This window comes from Pipra filicauda, unplaced genomic scaffold (genome assembly GCF_003945595.2).
Source record: "Pipra filicauda isolate LSUMZ 115617 unplaced genomic scaffold, ASM394559v2 scaffold4_size7858003_pilon, whole genome shotgun sequence".
Taxonomy (NCBI): Eukaryota; Metazoa; Chordata; class Aves; order Passeriformes; family Pipridae; genus Pipra; species Pipra filicauda.
The window spans coordinates 6,216,839-6,236,526 of NW_024104643.1; the positions used below are offsets into that span (position 1 = coordinate 6,216,839).

Genomic DNA, 19,688 nt, shown 5'->3' on the forward strand with positions numbered 1-19,688 from the left:
ATCCTGAGGTGCAGGCTGATGGAGGACCTCTGTCTTCTTTAAGCTGACCTCCAGACCAAAGAGCTCAGCAGCATCTGCAAAGCAGGATGTTAAACGCTGCAGAGCTGCTTCTGTGTGGGCAACAAGGGCGGCGTCATCAGCATAAAGCAGCTCCCGGACAAGATGGTTTAAGGTCTTAGTGTGGGCCTTCAGTCGCCTTAGATTGAATAGACTTCCATCAGTACGGTATCGAATGTAGATACCGTCCTGATCATTGAGGTCTGCTGTGGCCCTTTGGAGCATCATGCTAAAGAAGACGGTGAATAGGGTAGGAGCGAGAACGCAGCCTTGTTTCACACCATTCTTAATTAAAAAGGGCTCAGAAAGTGCATTGCCATATCTGACTTGGCCATGCTGATCCTCATGGAGTGAGATAATCATTTTGAGGAATTTAGGGGGACAACTAAACGTTCCAAAATCTGCCACAGACCTTTTCTGCTCACAGTGTCAAAAGCCTTGGTGAGGTCGACAAAGGTTACATAGAGACCTTTGTTCTGTTCCCTACACTTCTCTTGCAGTTGTCTGAGGACAAATCCCATGTCTGTGGGGCTCCTGTTGGCTCTGAAACCACACTGACTTTCAGGAAGGATACCTTCTGCTATAGTGGGTATTAGTCTGTTCAAGAGTATTCTTGCCAGGATTTTGCCAGCAATGGAGAGCAGAGTAATACCACGATAGTTTGAGCAGTCAGATTTAATTCCTTTCTTCTTATACAAGGTGATGATGACTGCATCACGAAGGTCAGATGGTAGTTCGCCGAGTTCCCAACAGCGCACCACGAACTCATGGAATTTGGTGTGGAGTGCAGGGCCCCCATGTTTCCAGATTTCAGGTGGAATTCCATCAATCCCAGCTGCCTTGCCGATTTTCACCTGCTGTATGGCCTTGAGGGTTTCTCCTAAAGTGGGGGCAGTATCCAATTCATACTTTACTGGTTGTTGTGTGATGGACTGAATTGCTGAGTCTTGGACTGTGCGGTTGGTACTGAATAGAGTCTGAAAGTGTTCAGACCATCGATTCAGAATGGAGGTTTTATCTGTCAGAAGTGTTTGACCATCAGCGCTGAGTAGAGGGCTTTGTACCTGGTATGTAGGCCCGTATGCTGTTTTCAAGGCCTCATAGAAACCTCTGTGATCACCTGTATCTGCGCATAATTGAGTTTTTTCAGCTAGATCAATCCACCATTTGTTCTGGATGTCACGGAGTTTCTGTTGGAGTTTGCTGCACGCAAGACGAAAGGCTGTTTTTCTTGCGTGACAGGATGGCAGTGCAAGGTGTGCTTGGTGGGCGGTTCTCTTCTTCCTCAACAAGTCTTGGATTTCTTGGTTGTTTTCGTCAAACCAATCCTTGTTCTTCTTGAGGGAGAACCCTAAGGATTCTTCGGAGGATTGCAGGATGCTGTTTTTAATATGATGCCAGATTGTTTCAGGAGAGGAATCTGCAGAAACTGTGGGAATGTTATCGAGCTTAGTTTGAAGGTTTGCCTGGAAACTGTCTCTTACTGTGGCTGATTGGAGATTGTTAACTTGGAGTTTTCTCCTTGGGATGCTGCCCCTTTTTGGTTTGATTTTGATCTTGAAATTGAGTTTACAGCGCACCAGCCGATGGTCTGTTTGGCATTCTGCGCTGGGCATCACGCGGGTATGGTGGACATCGCGGACATCTCTCCGTCGCACCAGGACATAATCGATGAGGTGCCAATGCTTAGAACGGGGGTGCATCCAGGTTGTCTTCAGACTATCTTTCTGCTGAAAGATAGTATTAGTGATGGTGAGTTGTTGCTCTGCACAGAATTCTAGCAGAAGTCGACCATTATCATTGCAGTTTCCAACACCATGCTTGCCTAATACTCCTTTCCAAACTTCAAAATTCTTGCCTACTCTGGCGTTGAAATCACCAAGGATAACGATCTTATCGTCTGCAGGGACCTTTTGGGTAAGGAGGCGCAGGTCAGTGTAAAATTTATCTTTTTCAGCAGGGTCAGCTTGGAGAGTTGGGGCATATATACTAAAGATGACAACATGTTGCTTGTTGTTTAGTGGAAGGCGTAGGGAGATAATGCGGTCAGAGTGACCTGTCGGCAGATTTTCGAGTTTAGGAACAATAGAGTTTTTGATCATGAAGCCGACTCCTGAGAGGTGTTTTTCAGTTCTGGGCTTACCTGACCAAAAGAGTGTGTAACCGGCACCATGTTCTCTGCGGCTGCCTTCTTCATGAAGGCGAACTTCACTGAGAGCGGCAATGTCGATGTTGAGACGAGCCAGCTCATGGGCAATTAGGGCAGACCGACGCTCAGGACGTCCGCTATCTGCAGAATCGAGCATGGTTCTGATGTTCCAACATGTTAGAGTTAATTTAGGTACACCTTTGGAGGCAGGTGCATGCCTTTGACTTTTCTTTGTGCGACCGCATTGGAGGAAGATGCCCGTTGGTCTGCGGTTAACCAACCGGGTGAAAGTGGAGATGAGCTTTGTTTAGGCCACCTTTTCTAGGCCCCTCTCCGAGTGGAGCAAGCAGTGCTGTCCTTGGAAAGGCTGCTTGGTCGTTCAGGGTGCTGCCTCAAGAGACTCATCTCCGGTCAGTCTCAAATGACCAATATCCTGAACCGCCTGCATGCAGGGTTGAGTCTGCGGCTCCCAGTGCATCTTTCACCTGCCGTTTCGACCCTCGCCCGTCGCTACAGGACTTTTTGCATGTGGGTAAAGCCTTCAAGCCTGCGCAATGGATTTTTTAGGTGAGATGCAGTATGCGCGGAACTGAACCCACCCTTTAATCCTGAGGTTCATCTGCCAGGGCCGAGCGAGCTTGGACGGTGGCAGTGAGGTCCTCAGGATGTAGGTTTGATTAGAGTGACCTTCTCTTAGATGGATGGCCTTACAGGGCTAAGAGAGCTCCATCTGCCCGGGTTTGGGATTAGAGTTGACCTTCTCCTAGGATGACTGCCAGAAGGCTAATGAGCTCATCCTGCCCACAGATTTATTGTATCCGACCCTGTAGTTTTGACCTGTCTGGCATGGGCGACCCTACCGAAGGCATGTACCATCGCCAGCATAGCTCGCAACCACATAGGGGTATACAGGTTGCATTCTTACTATTAAAAATGATTAGGCTAAGTCTTACACTACCTAGGTTTCTGCCATCTGTCTATATTCAATCCCAGGGAAGCACCCAGGAACAGCCCTTTGTCCTGACCAACCTTACAGGATGTAACAGATAAATCCAGGACATACCAAACCTGGGCAGTAGCCACGGGTGAACCAAAAACAAACAAACGAGCGAAACTGTTCTGGCCACCGTACCCATCTAGGGCTCGAGGCCCTCTCTAGGCCCCAGTCCGACCAAGAACTCCAAGCCCCAGAGGAAACTATTAACCACTCTGATCTTGTCCTCCCCCCACCGTGTTTCCTCATATCTTCCCACGCACTACTTACCTGACCACCCTCCAGTCCGAGGACCCCCACAGCCTGCCTGGTACCCCACCCCCCTCCCCAAACCAGACCGGCAAACCTCTGTGTATTCCGAGGCTTCAATTCTCCTCTCTCTCCTTTCTCACGAGGGCACAAGGTCACGCCGGCGAAGCTCCCTCTATCCTTTCCCGCTGGGGGGGGAGGGGACCGGGGGCGGCCCCGCGCGGGACCCCGGGGCGGCCCCGCGCGGGACCCCGGGGCGGCCCCGAGGCCGCGAGAACCGCGGGGGCAGCCCCCGAGGCCGCGCGAGAACCGCGGGGGCAGCCCCCGAGGCCGCGCGAGAACCGCGGGGGCAGCCCCCGAGGCCGCGCGAGAACCGCGGGGGCAGCCCCCGAGGCCGCGCGAGAACCCGCCGCCAGGGCATACCAGGACTCAAAACAACATCCTGGTGCCCAATGGCCTAAAGCTAAAAAATGAGCACAGCTGGGCAGCAGCTGCCAAACAGCCTTGGTGCCTACAGGAACTGCCCAGAGATGAAAGGAAATACCCCAGGACAATAATTTCTTGTATGTTTGGTATTTGTGTCTTTTTAGCAAGGGCTGCTCTGCCAAGTTATTGAATGCACTGACACCAGCGCAGATGGGCAGGGAGTGGGGTCTGGGGAAGCCTTATCTCCAAAATGCTCCACTGTCCCACGCAGCCTTGGGGATCTTACTATTCAGACACTGAAATTCTCATATCTGAAGCCAAGCAAGCAGGACAGCTCACTGAGGCTACCAGAACAAGACCCAGCGGCCAAGGGTTGATCACACAAGGGGTATGGCAGGGCATCAGGGACTCTGTCTTTTTAGCAAGGGCTGGCCAGCCAAGTTAATGAACGCACTAGCTCAGGGCAGGGGGCAGGGCTGGGGATGCCCAGGGCAGGTGGATGTGAGAGAGCCGGTGTTGGTCACCAGGCACAGAGCACACGGGCACCACCCACTGCTGACAAATCTCTCCGTGTCACAAACCAAACAGTGCTGGGGCTCCCGGGGTCCCCTCCCCACCACAGCTACCTGGGCAGCACTTGAGGGGTCTGGGCAATGCCCCAGCCCCCAGTGAGCCCCAGTGCTCACAAACACAGAAACACACAATAGTCTGAACCGGGAAGGACCCACAAGGATCATCCAGCCCAACTCCTGGCCCTGCACAGACACCCCAACAACCCCACCATGTGCCTGAGAGCGTTGTCCAAGCGCTCCTGGAGCTCTGGCAGCCTTGGGGCCGTGACCACTGCCCTGGGGAGCCTGGGCAGTGCCCCACCACCCTCCGGGGGAAGAACCTTTTTCTAAAATCAACCTAAACCTTCCCTGACACGACTTCAGGCCGTTCCCCCCCGAGCAGAGAGCAGCGATCAGTCCCTGCCCCTCCGCTGCCCCGCGTGAGGATGTCGGAGACCACAGCCTCCTCTTCTCCAGGCTGAACAGGCAAAGTGCCCTCAAAGTGGCTCATTATAACAGCCCTTAAGTACAAGCAGCCTTTCCGAAAACAACAAAACCCTCGGCGAACACACAAACGAGCCGGGGTTGCCCCGTGCCCCGGGGGGCTGCGGGCGGGGCCGGCGCCGGGTCCTCCCGCCCGCCAGGGGGCGCTGCGGCGGCGGCGGCGCGGCCGGGCGGCGCGCGGCGGGCCGGCCATGGCGGCGCAGTTCCGCAGCTACGTGTGGGACCCCGCGCTGATCGTGGCGCAGATGGTGCTGCTGCAGGCGGGCTACTACAGCTCGCTCGGGCTCTGGCTCGCCCTCCTCGGCACCCTGGGCAGCACCGGGCCCTCCCTCCAGCAGGTCTTCAGCGACGAGGTGAGGGCGCGCCCCGGGAAGCCGCCGTGGGCACACAGGCCTCTGGAGCGGGGTGGGGATGTGCTGGGGGAACCAGACCCCGCTCCCGGTGTGGGTATTCCCGGTGTTAGGGAGAGCCCCCACCCACGGAGCACCGTGGTGTGGGGGCAGAGGTCCCCCAGTCCCGTGTAGCTGCCCCCCAGCACACAGACCCGCTGTCTGTGTGGGTGCCCCCAGAATAGAGCTGTCCCTTTGCATAGGGGGGGTCCCGGAGTAGAGGCAGCACCTCGATGTGCAGATGGTACCCTGGGTTAGAGACAGTACCCCCATATAGAGACAGACACCCTGTATAGGTTGGTACCCCTGTGTAGAAACACCACCTCGCTGTATAGGGGATACCCCCTTATAGAGACAAACACCCTGTATAGGAACCCCAGTGTAAAGGCAACTGCCCCTGCCCATATAGGTAACCCCAGTATGGACCCCCCCTCCCCGGTCTAAGAGGTTCCCCTCACCATAGAACTAGACCTTTCCCTTTCCCATAGGTTCCCCCAGACATTCAGACAGAGCTGCCCAGGCTCCTGGTGTAGTTCCTGATCCGTGTGGGGCCGTGCTGATGTGGCTGGGCCACGGGAGCAGATTTTGGGCTGCGATTTGTGCCGCGGGTTCCTACTAATAGTCCCATGTAGATTTTAGGCTTCTCAACCCCGCCGGGGAGGCTCTCCATGATGGCTTTCATCCTCAATGCACTCACCTGGTAAGTCTGCAGCCAGCTGGAGCACCTGCGTCTTGTCCTTCCTTAACGTTGAACCATAAGAGAATTCAGTGTGATGTCCTGCCTCTCTGAAAGCATCTCCCAAAATCCCTGTGCCTGGTCGAGCATGTCTGCTGAGGGCAGTTGGGAACTGCTGACTCCTGGCTTTCTAGAACCTGGAAAAGTCATTTAACTTCACTGCCTCAATTTCCCAGCTGGGAATGAGGTTTGCTTCTGTGAGGGATTTTACTGAAAGTTAGAATTAATGGATCTCAGCAAACACTGATCTGTAAAGATTTATGAATTTTGCCACTGCACAGAGATTACTGGGGGAGATAGTTTAAAAATTCCTGCCTGTTCTTTGCACTAAAATCTCTTTTCCCTGCCATCGTGTAATTAAAAAGCTGTAAGAACGTAAGTCTTGCTGCAGTGGCCGGGAGAGAGGCCAAAACCAACCTATTCTTAAAACATTTGAAGAAGTTTTAAAACTGCTAAATAACCAGCACTGCTGACAGCTCTTGCTGCACCCCCTTTTCCACGGGCCCAGCGCATCTCATTCACCTCCTGCCTTTACCTTTGCAGCGCCCTGGCCTTGCTGTACTTCATCCGCCGCGGGAAGCAGTGCCTGGATTTCACGGTCACGGTGCACTTCTTCCACCTCCTGGGCTGCTGGATCTACAACTCGCGCTTCCCGTCGACGCTGACGTGGTGGCTGGTGCACGTGGTGTGCACGGCGCTGATGGCGGCCATCGGGGAGTACCTGTGCATGCGGATAGAGCTGCGGGAGATCCCCCTCAACTCCGCCCCCAAGTCCAACGTATAGACTCGCCCTGGCGACAGACACGCTGCGTTAGCGCCGTTGTCTGCAGCACAAGTGCATCCGACATGCCTCAGAATCGTCCCTGAAGAAGCACAGCAGGTCTGTTGAGACTTTGTTATTAATTTTCTTTTTTTTCCCCCGGACCTCGGTGGCTGCATGAGTGTGAGCATCTCCTCTGGCATCAGCTGGCAGCGGGGGAGGAGTAGATGTTTATTTTGTTAACACGAAGCATTAATGTGACTGTATGGAGAGTGTGCCCTTAAACTCTTCGCTCAAGAGACTGTTAAAAGCCAGGTAGCAAAACTTGGTGCGTGAGGAGCATTTGGAATCTAACGATGTGGGAGTGCCCTGTGTGGGGAACACGATGGTCAGCTCTTCTTGCGGGAGCTGGCACGGTGAGCAGTGGGGCTGGGAGCTGCTGCTTCCAATCTGTGACTGATTTGGGCTTTGGATGGGAAAGGAGTCAAAGAAGTGAATGGATGGGGAAAAGGAAAATAGTTGTACTTACCTGAATCACCAGCTGAGTCACTAAATAACCTATAACGTTAGATGGGTTTGTTTGCTGTTTCCATGTTTGATACATAGAGGTGACAGACGGCAGTTTGCTGAGGAAACCTTTTGTAATAATAAAAACATTATGTTGCTGTGAGTGTGTTATGGCTCTCCTGGGAAGCTGAGCCCTTCAAGGAGTACCACGAGTGTCTGTATCATGGCAACAGAAGGATGCAGCCAGAGAACACCTGGCTGTGAGATGCCCGCTGTCTGGGGCACATAACATTTCCTACAATAAACATTGCATACCTCTGCTCTGAAAGGAAGGCATCAGTGAGTGCTGTCTTGGGAAGTCAGCTGGCATCATCCCACTTCGGGAGCAGTGTCAGCAGTCCAGGGTCTCTCCATGTTCAACCTGAGGCTGGAGGTGTCCTGGAGCCACCTGCTGCTCTTCCCACTTGTCTGGGTGTTCCTGCCCGGCTTCAGAATTCTAGCAACAGATCTGGTTTGGTAGAGGTGATGTTAAATAAGAGACTGCTGTTATTTCTCAAAATAACAGGATGTGCCTTTATTTAGAGACACTTCAAACAAACTTCACCAGGCAGTGACACCCCCTTACTGCTGAGGGGCCAGGGCTCAGTGGTTCCTCCAGATCCCACAGGCCAAGCAAGGAGACCTACATCCTGCCTGGATTCTGCTGAGGGATGATCGGTTTGTGCAATCCCAGACAAGGACCAAGCCAGGTCTAAAGACAGATTTTTCTCTTGTGCAGCATCTTGCTGCAGTAACTTCCCTTTGTACATTAATATTTGTAATGTTAACTTGCATAAGTTATTTGCTAATTCAACTTGTTGAAAAGTGATGGGATGATGTGGAGATACAGAAGTTGATAAACTCTTTAAAGCTGCTCTTTTGACTTTGTTCTTGGGGAATGAGCTGTATTTCAGTCCCTGCTCTCACACTCAGACACTGTAAATTGAGGCAGGATAACATCCTGTGCTTTACATACCCGGCAGGGCTGCCTCAGAGCAGGATTTCTGTCTAAACAAATGTAACCAGCACTTTTTATATTCTGGGATTTCACCAGGAGCCCTTCCTGACCAACCCCCCTGTAAGCAGAGTTTCAAACAGCAGCAGCCTTTCAAAGGGAAGAGTTTACACAAGTGTTTTTCTGGGCAGGAGCCAGCCTGGAGGGCCACCCTCAGGTCACTTCCTAGGGCTGCCCTTGCAGCAAGACAGTCCATCCCTTCTCAAAATCAGCTCAGTTCTCATATACAAGGATACTTGCCTTTCTCCCAGTCACCTCAGCCTGGATATAAACTGGTCTCCAGTAGGTGCCAGTATCTCCCTCAGAAAAGAGGAGCAGGAGTGTGCCTGTGGTTGGGATCAGGGCGGAGCAGAGGGCAGTTCTGCCTCGGGGTGACAAGCACTGACAGTGTTGTTAGTCATCTTTTAAGACTCCCTCAGGGTCATTTTGTCCTCTCCTGCTTTTTGTTGCTATTCTTGAGAAAGAACATCCCAGTCCTGCAGGGACAAGGAAAGTTTGCAGGTTTACCTCAAGGCTTAACACCACACCAAAGCATGGTGTGAACTCTGTGTTCTTTGGGGTTGTTCTTAGGGTAAGTGGGAGCTAAAGACTAATTACAGTGAACATGAGACCAAGGAAGGAAAGCCACATTCTTCCAGCTGATCCCTGGAGTTGCTGTGAGCCCATATTAACAGAGCTGCTCCCTTTGTTCCCCTGCAAGAACAGAGATGAAGACTTTGGACCAAGGAACACTTACCCTTTCTTTTTGAATGCATAAGATATGCTGTAACTGCTTCAGCAGCCTCCCTGGGGGGTGAAATGTGGTTACTTTGCATCTGGAGAGGCTCAGAGTCTCTCTGAACCAGGAGAAGAATCCTTGACAAATGTGGATTTCACATTGAGGCTGCAGGACACCCCAGGAGCTGCACTGCATCAGCAGGAATGTGCTGTAGGGTCAGAAATGCTTTCTGAAAGGCTGCTGACTGCCCAGGGGGACTGTATCTGGGTATTACTTTTTTTTAAAGGAATTCTACTAATTGTCCTAGTCATAGAGGAAGTTCTGCTAAAAATGATATATTGATTGAGGAAACTCATCACTCCCATACTGTGAGACCTAATTTTCTCTCACATGCTTTCAGTCAGATTTAGAAGCACCTTTGGCTTTAAAAAAAAATCTGCTGCTCCATACCAGAACAGTGACAGATGGTCTTTGTTTCTTAATGAATCTTTGGGTTTTTTTGTGTGCAATAGTTGAGGGATTTGCTTCCAGGGAAGATATGTCCCAACACCTGCTCTTCTCAAAGACAGTGGCAGTGTCAGCCAGCCATTGGCATCCGTGCTTTTGCAAAAAGAAGACTTGGAGATCTGAGAATTTTACCTTCCCTTTCCTCAAAGCTGTTTTAGAGTAGAAAGTTTTAACAGAGAGGAACTCCAAATTAAAAGAGAAGGTAAGAGTTGTGGGATATTGGGGGGGGCTGTGCTTATTTGTTTTCCTAAAGGCATTAAACAGCTGTTCTAAACAAAGAGCAAGTACAGGATTTGGATCCAAAACACTCCAGCCTTGGCTGTACATGATGCCCACCTGCTTCAGCTTTCCCCAGCTACAAGCCACAGGCAGGACAAGAGATAATAGGGCAGGGGGAACAGGATCAAACAACAAACACTGCTGTTGGAGTGGAAGAAGAATTAAAGAATGAAGCGTCTGAGTGGTTCACTCCAGGTTTTGCCGTGCTCTGGTTTCCCCTGTCTCCACTGCTCACCCTAAGGCTTTGTGCCCCAGATGCTCAGTACTGAGTACATAAGTAACAACTCTGTTTGCAGGAAGTCAAGTTGCACTGTCTGAACACCAGCTGCTCCTCCCTGACTTATTTCTTGGAATTTGCCTCAATGGATTTGTTCCCTCCTGCTGCTGCAGGAGCAGAGTATTGATGGTAGTGAAGGTAGGAGGAAGAACACGTGAGTGTCAAAGGAGAGCAGTACGACCCAGCACCACTGGGTCTACATCCTTTGCTGTAGAAGCTTACCCACCACCTGGAATCCATCCAGTGGGATCTGTGGGGCTGGCAAGCCCCTGCTCACATTGTAGAGTACATCCCCCACTAGTTACAGCTCCCATGGCCCCGTGCAGCCAGGAAGGCACAGAGCTCCAGCAGCATCCTTAAAACACAGACTGCCTTGGACTGCCCAAGAATATTGCTGTGTTTCTCTAACATATTCAGAAATCACTTGCAAACACCCCTCTGTTCCAAATACTTGCAGGCTTGTACTGAAGCTGCAAAACTAACAACATTCTGAGCCACAAAAGAAGAAATTGTGCTGTCAAGCAAAAGCCAGGACAAACAACTTCTACCATGCTGTAGGCTCTACAACACACTTTAATACTCTGGAATTACACACTTCTACCCACAGAGCTGCTTACAGGTACCTTGGGGAAAGCTTCAAAGCAGGAGTTGCTATAAATCTTTTTTGTCCTGCCTTGACACTCTCCCTCAATCAAAATATTTTTGCTCTGTGTCCTTAGAAAAGGGATTTACACATAACACAGGAGTTACTCAGGAATCCAGATGTGTGCAAGACAAGGCATGCAACTGTGATTATTCTTCAGCAGGGGTTTCACCATGTCCTTAAAGCAAAAGGGCCAATACAGGACAGAAGGTCTCCCTTATGCCTGTGACAGGACAGACACCACCCCCCTGCACCTCACAGAACAGTGGTAAAAATGCCCATCTTGTTCTCAGTGCCCAAATCAAAAACTTGGAGAGTTGATCTGGTGGAAAGAGTCAGCAAAGTAAACAGGTTTCCTTCCGGTAGCCATAGAAGAGTGGGAAGAGTCCAACATTTGCCATTTTTCCAGAATTTATCACTTTTCCCTAAATCCTCTGCCCCATACCTATAAGCTCCCAAATTCTCTGGACAGCCAGATCTGTCTCTGTGTCTTGAAGCAGAAGTGAACAGGCATTATTCCAAATTACAGACCAACAGGAACACCCAGGAGATTCTACCAAGCTCTCCCGTGTCCCACAGGCACAGGATGGAGCCAAGTGTCTCTGAGCTCCGCACAGGATATTCCTCAGGTTTGGAAAAAGGATCAGAAAGATGCCAGGGCACAAACTGCCACTGCTTTTGATGGGATACTCACAGAGCTGCAGTTTATAAGTTCACCCAAGTGACGATGAGGGGGATACTGAGGATGGAAACGTTGGGAACGTGGGTCCAGGCAGAGCTTTGGGCCATGCTGGGGCTGCAGAGGTCGAACAAGCTGCCTTGAAATCTGTTTTTTCGGGACTCCCTTCTCAGCATCTCCCAGACAGCTGCTGCTTCCTTCTGGCATTCCCAGAGTGCTGTCAGGGCACAGGTGTGGAATTCATCCCAGTACCTGCAGCCAGGGATACCACACTGTCAGTCCCTTTGCATTCCCACAGTGCTGGATGCCAGGCAGAGCCTCTCTGCCCCGATCCTGCCCTCTGAGCAGCGACAACCCCTGTGTTTTGTGCAAGTTGCCCAGACTATTCATCCCCTCCATCCTCTGCCAGAGTATCTTGGCTAAAACTCCAAACCTCAAAACACTGAAATTATTTAATCTTCCCCCCCCTCCCCCCGTCTTGGGAAGTCAATAAAATTCATTATTTTCCATCAACAAATGTTTCCCTTCAGCACCAAGCACCCTGAGTATCTCACACAGGCTGCAAACAAAGGCCCAGTGCATCTCATTCATTGCTTTCTCCAAGCTTTCTCCAAGAGGAGTCAAGGGCAAATGGGAGCACAGAGAAGGACAACAGCTCCCACAGAGCATTGCAGCATTAACTGAGGTATGGGCAGGGGCAGGAGGAGTTATTCACTGTGTTCTCATTAGAATCATCTCTGTTTATCTGCTGGGTATTGCCTGTGTGAGTAGATGTTCAGTGTACAGAGGCTTCTGGGAGGAAAAAAACAAGACAGGCAAAGATAACCCATAGTCCTGCAGGAGTAAACTGGTTGCTGCTCACTGAAGACCCCTTTGCCTGCTTCTCCTGTGGACAGCAACTTGGGTTTTATTTTCTCTTCAAGACTAGAACCAGGCAGGGAAAAGCCCCAGCAGAAACAGAGCTGAAAACCACAGCCCCCAAGAAAACTCTCATAGGAGGGACACAGTGACACCACCCCACCCATCCCAACACACAGGGGTCGGTGCCACACGGGGTGACCCCATGATGCATTCACCCAGAGCAGTATCCAGCCAGCCAAGGCTTTATGCCTTCCCTGAGCTCCTTCCTTACCTTTGGTGAAGCCCCATGGGGGCTCTGTAGCAGCTGGTTTTGAGCCCTTTCCAGAGAGCTCCCTGCCCACCGGTGCCAAGCTGAGCAGGGGGGGTGGGTTCCAGCTGTCTGGGACAAGGACAGCAGGGACCAGGCTGGGCCATGTTCCCCCTATATGGTGTGAGGGAGGACCAGAACAAGCACCCTCCTCGGTTTTTTTGGCTGCTGAGTATGGGACAACCAGACTCTGTACCAGACTCCCCAAAGGCTGCTCTTGGTGCTGCTTTGTGACAGGGAGGGCACCCACGGCCTGGCAGGTTCTGTGTCCTCCCGAGCACGTCTGTAAGTCCCAACCCAGCTGAATTCACAGTCGGGGTCTCTGTTTCGTAGGTATGCACTCAGGAAATAAAACAGCAGGAGCCCAAGTCTTAGCAAATGCCACGGGAACCTCTGGAAGTGGTTCCTCTCCAAAGTTAAAACTTCCTCATAGGACAGATAATGCTCTATGACACACTTGCCACTGACCTTCCCCCGTGACTTCTTTCAGAGAGAGTTTCTTATACTTGAAAAGTAAATCTTCAAAGGAGTGCATGCCCTGACACCCAACACTGGGACAAGGCAGGCACCAGCCACAGGCAGCACCCCCTGACTCCCAGGGGGCTTCCCAGGCTGTGCCAGCCCCCAGCCCAGAGCAAGCTGCACCCCCAGGCACCCCTGCCCTCCCCTGCACCTCAGCTCTGCTGTCCTGTCCACATGGGCTGGGGCTTGGCACCATCTCCAGCCCCCAGCAAGCTGGGACTGCCCAGAGGACAGGAGCAATTGCTCTGTCACCTTCCCTGTGTGTGCCAGGACACCAGGCACACGTGCCACCCCTGGGGAAGGGGCTGCAGCCCAGCTGGATGAGCGGGGACCCTGCACACTGGCAGGGGCCAGCTCAGTGTTGTGTGGGTGCCCTGTGCTGGAGATGACACCCTGTGCACACAGGCAAACACGAACACTCTGCTTGCTTAGCTGTCCTACGGGGGCTCACATCAGAACACCAGCTGTGGGAGAGTTCATTAAACCGAGTCACTGTGGCAGAATAAACGTTCCCAGATAGTGAGAAAACCTGGTGCCAACCCAGGCAAACTCTGGCACTCCTGAGCTGCAGCAGCAGAAGGCAGCTCTGTCAGGTGAGAGTTAAACCTGGCCCATGTCTTCAGGCAAAAGAAGGTTGGAGGAAGGTGAAGGGGGATGGCAGCTCCTGCCTGGATCTGCTTTCAGCAGGATGGCAATTCCCAGTGCTTCACCCTTCACAGCCCCCATCTGCTCAGGCAGACTGTTGGTAAGTGAGTTGCTGCTCTAGGGCAGCACCACACAGAGCTGAGACACCACCAGCTCCCACGGCAGCTCCTGGTTCCGTGTCCATTCCTCACCCACACTCCTGGAGAGGGGACCACAGCACCAGGAATGCAAACAGCAGTGGATAAGACTGAGGGTCAAAGGCAAATAATTCAGAAGTACCTGGCAGGGAGGAGGGATATCATCAGCTTGCTCCTCCAGGCACAGCAAGCCTGGCTAGCAGTGCATTAGGACCAGGAGAAGAAGCTGGCATGTCCCTGAAGGTGCAGAGCAAGGAAGATCCCAGGACCTGTTCTTCAGTGGTTTGTGCCCCAGAGCTGTCAGAAAACCTCAATTTGCACATTTCACAGGAGCTTCAGCAAAGGAATCGCTCCTCCAGCAGTCAACGGCAGCACGGGCTGGGCTGCCTGCTCAGGTGTGTTTTCATACCAAGAAGCCTCATTTAACAAAACAAAAAAGGTATCAATTGCTGTCCAAACCAGAGCAGGCCCCATTTCAACCCAGCCTTAGGCACGTCCCAGAGACACTGTTCATCCTGAGCCAGGCTGTCTCCTGGAGAAGGGGGAATACAGAGCAGGTCACAGCCCGCAGGGTGGTTTCCAGCAGCTTGGAAAACCTGACCCCAGGGCACTCAGTCCTCTGCCTGGCCCTGCCAGGTTTCCACTGCCCCCAGGCATGTGGGTTTTCCCTTCACTGCTGTCTGCATTTCCTTGTAACTCCTGTTCACTCCCCACAGCTCACTGCTGGGGACACAGGGCTGCCTCCATCTCTGCAAACACTTCCACCTTGCTGCTTCTTTCCCCAAACCTGCCCACCACCACCCCTCCTTACCCAGCTCTTCTTCAGTTCTGCTCAAGTTAACACCCTCCTGACACCGTCATCTCAGGGCATCGCTACAAACTCAGGAAAACCAGGGCTGGGCAAATCCAAGCCTGAAGGACAAAGGGTCAGGGCCGGGAGGGACAAGGCTGGCTTTGGCAGCAGGACCCACCAGGGGCTGGGTGCAGGTTGCTCCTGGCAGCACTGGGCCCTGGGGCAGAGCAGCCACCTGCACATCACTGCCTGAGACCCGGGGTCCAGGGGAGACTTTCCTGGGGAGCAGAGCAGGTCAGGTCCCACCAGCCCTGCTCCTCCCAGCTGCAGGAGTGCAGAGGCTGGCAGGACAAGTTCTAGGGGCTGGAGCTCCTTGACCAGTGAGACAAACTCCAGTGGGAGATAAGCAGGAGATGGACAGATGGACAGACAAAGGAAGGGAGCTCACCAGGTCTATCTGAAAGCAGAGTGAGGTGTGGAACACATAGGTATGTGCAGGCACGACAGGACCCGGGAGGGCTGGAGGAGAAGACTTCACACAAGGGCAATACCAAAAACCACGCTGGCCATGCACTGTACTCACCTGCAGACTCGGTGCAGCCCCTGCAGCTCGATGCCCTCCTCCTCCTCGTAGGTGGCCATGCTGTCCCCCAGCTTGAGGACGCAGTCCGAGAGGCCCCGGTAAGCATCGGCGCAGGCGGGTCCCGCTGCCAGCAGCCCGGCCAGGTGCCCTGCCAGCACCGGGGGGCCAAGTGAGCAGGGCACCTCTGGGGATGGAGCCCACCTCCGCCCCGGGGTGTCCCGGCCCCTTCCACGGCGGACGGCCCCGAGCCCCCGCCGGCCCCCGCCCGAGCCCGGCGCTGCCGGTGTTCGCCGAGAGCCCGGTGGGCACGGGGGGACCCCCGCCCAGTCTGCCCGGGATGAGCTCCCGGCCCGGGGCGGCGGGCAGGGACCGGCGGGGGACACGGCCAGGGAGAGCCGCAAGGACCCGACCCGGGACGGAGGGAGAGAAGGAGGGAGGGAGGGAGGGAAGAAGAGAAGGAGGGAGAGAAGGAAGGGACCCCTCATGGCATCGACCCCCTCCCGGACAGCCCAGACACCCCCTCACCCAGGGCGAGGAGCAGCACGGCCGGACCCCTCCGCTGCCCCATCCTACCGCCGGCTCCGCCCGGGCTCGGGCTCCAGCCCCGCTGCCGGTGCCGCTGCCCGCACCCCCGGGGCCGGCAGCGCTCCCCTCTCTCCCGCCTCCGCGGGGACGGCACCCGACCCCGGTCGCTGCTAATAAGCGGCTTCGGCCGCGGCTAATTAAGGAGGAGGCTGGGCCGAGGCTAACGAGCGCTCGGGGGCACCCCAAGGGATCCCGTACCCCTGCCCCTCCCAGCATCGCATCCCCCGGCACTCTCTGCAGCACCCACGGCTCCCACACCCTGCACCCCCTCCAGGACCCTGCACCCATGGGGCCCATGGCACCCCGGCACCCTCACACCAAAGCCCCCTGGCCCCTCCCCATCACAGCCTGCGCTGCCCACCCCACGTGTCCCCCCGAGTGGGGGACATGGGCCCGTGCCCGCTGCCAGCAGCAGGAATCCAGGCAGGGCAAGGATCCCTCGCTGGGCTTTGGGCTCTGGACTGGCACAGGTTAAGTCAATGCAGGGTGGGAAGCAAAGCCCGGAGAGCTTGGAGGTTCAAAGCCTTAAACATCAGCACCTACAGCTCCAAAACCTTCTGTCCAGATCCTGCCTCCAGCCATTCCCAAGGCTGTCATGGCCTTCAGGGCATCCACTGGGATTTTGCATCCCCACAGCCTGATCCCAGCCCTCACCCCAGGAGTCCCCTTTGCTCCCACAGGAAGGGAAGCAGGAGGTTTCCTGCCTGCTTTGGGGGCTTCGCTGCAAGGGCTGGTCACCCACCCTGGAGCTGCTCCATGGGGTGCCTGGGCCAGGCCGAGGGGCCATCCCCCATCTCAGCTCGGAGATCCCTGTGCTCCAACAAGCACAGGCTCCAAAGCAAACCCTGGGAATGGGGACACAGCATCCGTGTCACTCTGGCAAAAATTTATTTACAGACAAGCACCACGTGCCCCATCTCCATCGGTCTTGGAAAACAAGCAAGTGGCAGAGTTATTTCAGTCAGGCTATTGATGCACATTCCATGTACCACCAGCCTGGGATATGCAGGGGAGTGTCTGACCCAGAGGTGCCACTGCATCCCCACACGCAGGGTATGTGGCAGTCCCCAACACAAGCCACCATCCTCTGCACTACCATAGCCCCTGTTACCCAAAGCAACTCCAGAGCCCTGCAAATGTTCCTGCAGAGCAGAACTGGCCAGCCCTGAGTGGCTCTTGGATTCCTGAGGGCTGGATCAGTACCTGACTTCTTCAACAAAGGGGGTCAATGGCTGGGAAGGGCTGGAACAGGTGAACCCCAGCTCTGCCATTGACATGCTGCAAGGCCTTTGTCACCTCTGTTGATGCAGGAGGATTAAAAAAAGCTGCCTGGCCCAGTGAAGTTGGTGCATTTACTGGGGGCAAACACATCACCGCTGAACATGGCTTGCAGCACGGCTGGGAAGGAGCCAGCCTGCCCAAACTATGGGGCAAGAAGGCAAGAGTGCAGGGCAAGGGGGCTTTCCTCAGCCCAGCCTGATGCAGGACTTCCCCTCACTCTGTTCAGGTGTCTGCCCAAGTGCTCCAGGAATGCCCCTTCTTCACCCAGAGCTGGGGCTGGATGTTCTGCTGCCTGCACACCCCCTCCCAGCTCTAGCAGCTCCCGTGCCAGCAGCAACCATGGGTTGGGGCCCCAGGATGTGGGGACACGACATCCCAGGGCTTCGCAGGAGTCTCCCCCAGGCTCCAGACCGTTAGCACTGGGACTGGGATCCTTCCCCTGGGACAGGGCATGGCCAAGGAGCCGGCTGGCTCCTGGCACAGGGCAGTGCTGTGAACGCCATCCAGGCTCCCCCCACTGCTCCTCACCCGCGGAGATGCTCCGTTTCTCAGCAGCCACATTCCTTCGAGGGTGTTTATGGCTCTTCTGTCTCCCCACCATCTCAGGCTGAAATCGCCCCTTTTAAGGGAGCCACAGGGCCACGAGTCGCTGGAGCCTTGCCTGCTGCAGGCTGCTTCCCTGAGATGTATCGCCTTGTTTACTGGGAAAGCAGCCTTGCCTTGCCTTGCCCCTTGTTTTTCTCTTGACTCCACAATTTCCTGGTGGAGTCAAGCTGCAGCTCACTCCCAGCCCCGTCCACGCACGCCTCCTAGAGAATAAGATCTATTTTCACCAGCAAATGATTCACCTGCGCCTGGAACTGGTTTGCCTTTCCCTGAGTAGCCAATTTCTCCCCAGCTCCATCCTCACCCCACAACTCCTGACTCACCTCCCAAACCTCTAAGAGACGGGAAAAACCTGAGTGGGAAGGTCAGGAGGAACATGTCACCTTACATTTTCTCCTGATGACAGGTGCACTTCGATGCTGGTCCCCTGGGGATATGGGCAGGAGCTGGGCTCTGTGTCGTGGAGACAATAGGTGTCATTCCAACCCAGGCTGGTGACCCGGGGACCTGAACACTTGCAGTTAGGGTGAGGGTTGTTGACACAAGACAGTGCTGTGAGCCTGCACTGGAGGCACAAGGGAGGCAGGGATGCTGTAGCAGCTGAGACAGACCCTGCAGGTACCTGGCAAGGCTTACTCTTAGCGCTCCCTACCAGAAGTGGAGACTCTCCACTGACTCCACCATCACCTCTGTCCCCTCTCACCTTTTGGCCGGGGGCAGGCACGCTTTGCTATGAGAGAAAAAAAATCATTACGTGGAGCTGGCTTGCCTGCAATGGTTTAATTGCAATAAAACGTGTGCCCCGCTGAGCAGCACGGCTTGTGCTGGAGAGCCAGGATGAGTCAGGCTCCGTGCAGATGATATCACTGCTTTTCCAACACCCTCCCAGCAAGGCAGGACGGAGGGGCCACAGCAGTGAGGGGCCTGGGAACGTGTCACTCTGCATGGGCAGCACCCTCATGTGCTGTCCCCACAGCGGGGATTCGGGATGTAGTGAGCCCGAGGGAACTCGGGGTGCTCCGGAAACTCGTGTGTGCACAAACAGCCCCCACGCCTCGCAGCAGTAACCGGTGCCAATCGACACAGACATGTCACATAGCAGAGACCTGAGCTAATCCTGCGGCCCTGCCTGCTCGCCTCCCTGTTGGCAAGGCAGGGCAGGGCAGGGGGGCAGCAGGGACGGTGGGGAAGCCGGAGGCCACAGGGAACTGTGAGCAAGCCAGCGCTGGCAGGTACCCAGCAGAGATTTGCTGCTGCAGCTCCTCAGAGACCATAAATCCCCACTCTTGCTACACCAGCCTGGTCCCCGCCAGCCACAGTGCTGGCATCCCACACTGTGGTGGAAACCATCAGGCAGATCTGAGGGTGCTTATAGATAGGGATCAACATTTAGGTGGACAAAACCACCTGCTGAAGGCAGCAGCTACGGGTAAGCGCACAGGGTGCAGGCTCCGGGTCCCCAGCACAAAGCCGGTTTTTGGCAGCAGAAGGTCCCGGGGGTGTAGAGGGGGACAGCAAAGCAACAGTAGCCAAAATAGAGCTGGGACACAAACAATACCGAGTTATCTTTTGTTATGCAGACAGTTAGAGGAACACACTCAGAACGGGACAGGCGGGACACGCCACAGACACTGGAAACTCCCTTCCAGCCAGAGTAAAAGGGCACAGTGGATGCCCCCCCCCTCCCGGCTTGGCAGTGACCAGGCAGTGGGCAGAGCTGGCACTGGGCACTGCGAGGCACTGACTCACCCTGCTGAGACACAGGAAGGAGGCGGGCGGCCAAGTCCGCTCCTCTGCCAAGGAGCAGCCCTGATGTGCAGGGCTGAACGTGGGAGAAAACACCCCAGAGTGGGGTCTGCTGGGGATGAGGGTCTCACAAGGCCAGGAGT

The 19,688-nt window shown here is 54.5% G+C and overlaps 2 protein-coding genes across 5 annotated transcripts; one reads left to right on the top strand and one right to left on the bottom strand.

Moving 5' to 3' along the window:
- Positions 1 to 5,092: 5,092 nt before the first annotated feature.
- LOC113993882 (protein SYS1 homolog) lies at positions 5,093 to 7,650 on the top strand. Of its 2 annotated transcripts, XM_027732445.2 has the most exons (3): positions 5,093 to 5,283; positions 5,952 to 6,019; positions 6,599 to 7,650. In XM_027732445.2, exons 1-3 carry the CDS (start codon positions 5,122 to 5,124, stop codon positions 6,837 to 6,839), a joined length of 471 nt encoding a protein of 156 aa, XP_027588246.1. In that variant the 5' UTR covers positions 5,093 to 5,121; the 3' UTR covers positions 6,840 to 7,650. The 2 variants fall into 2 exon arrangements, with proteins under 2 accessions (XP_027588246.1, XP_039242644.1); XM_039386710.1 differs by lacking the exon at positions 5,952 to 6,019 and having other exon boundaries at positions 5,107 to 5,283.
- A 1,277-nt stretch (positions 7,651 to 8,927) lies between these two features.
- LOC113993883 (neuritin-like) lies at positions 8,928 to 18,591 on the bottom strand. 3 transcript variants are annotated; one of them, XM_039386712.1, is made up of 4 exons: positions 17,722 to 18,591; positions 15,328 to 15,475; positions 11,495 to 11,731; positions 8,928 to 9,069 (listed from the first exon to the last, which is right to left on the bottom strand). In XM_039386712.1, the coding sequence occupies exons 1-3, from the start codon at positions 17,792 to 17,794 to the stop codon at positions 11,506 to 11,508; spliced, it is 447 nt and encodes a 148-aa protein (XP_039242646.1). In that variant the 5' UTR covers positions 17,795 to 18,591; the 3' UTR covers positions 8,928 to 9,069; positions 11,495 to 11,505. The 3 variants fall into 3 exon arrangements, with proteins under 3 accessions (XP_039242646.1, XP_039242645.1, XP_027588247.1); XM_039386711.1 differs by lacking the exon at positions 8,928 to 9,069 and having other exon boundaries at positions 11,173 to 11,731; XM_027732446.2 differs by lacking the exons at positions 8,928 to 9,069; positions 17,722 to 18,591 and adding an exon at positions 15,853 to 15,957 and having other exon boundaries at positions 11,173 to 11,731.
- Between the last annotated feature and the right edge of the window lie 1,097 nt (positions 18,592 to 19,688).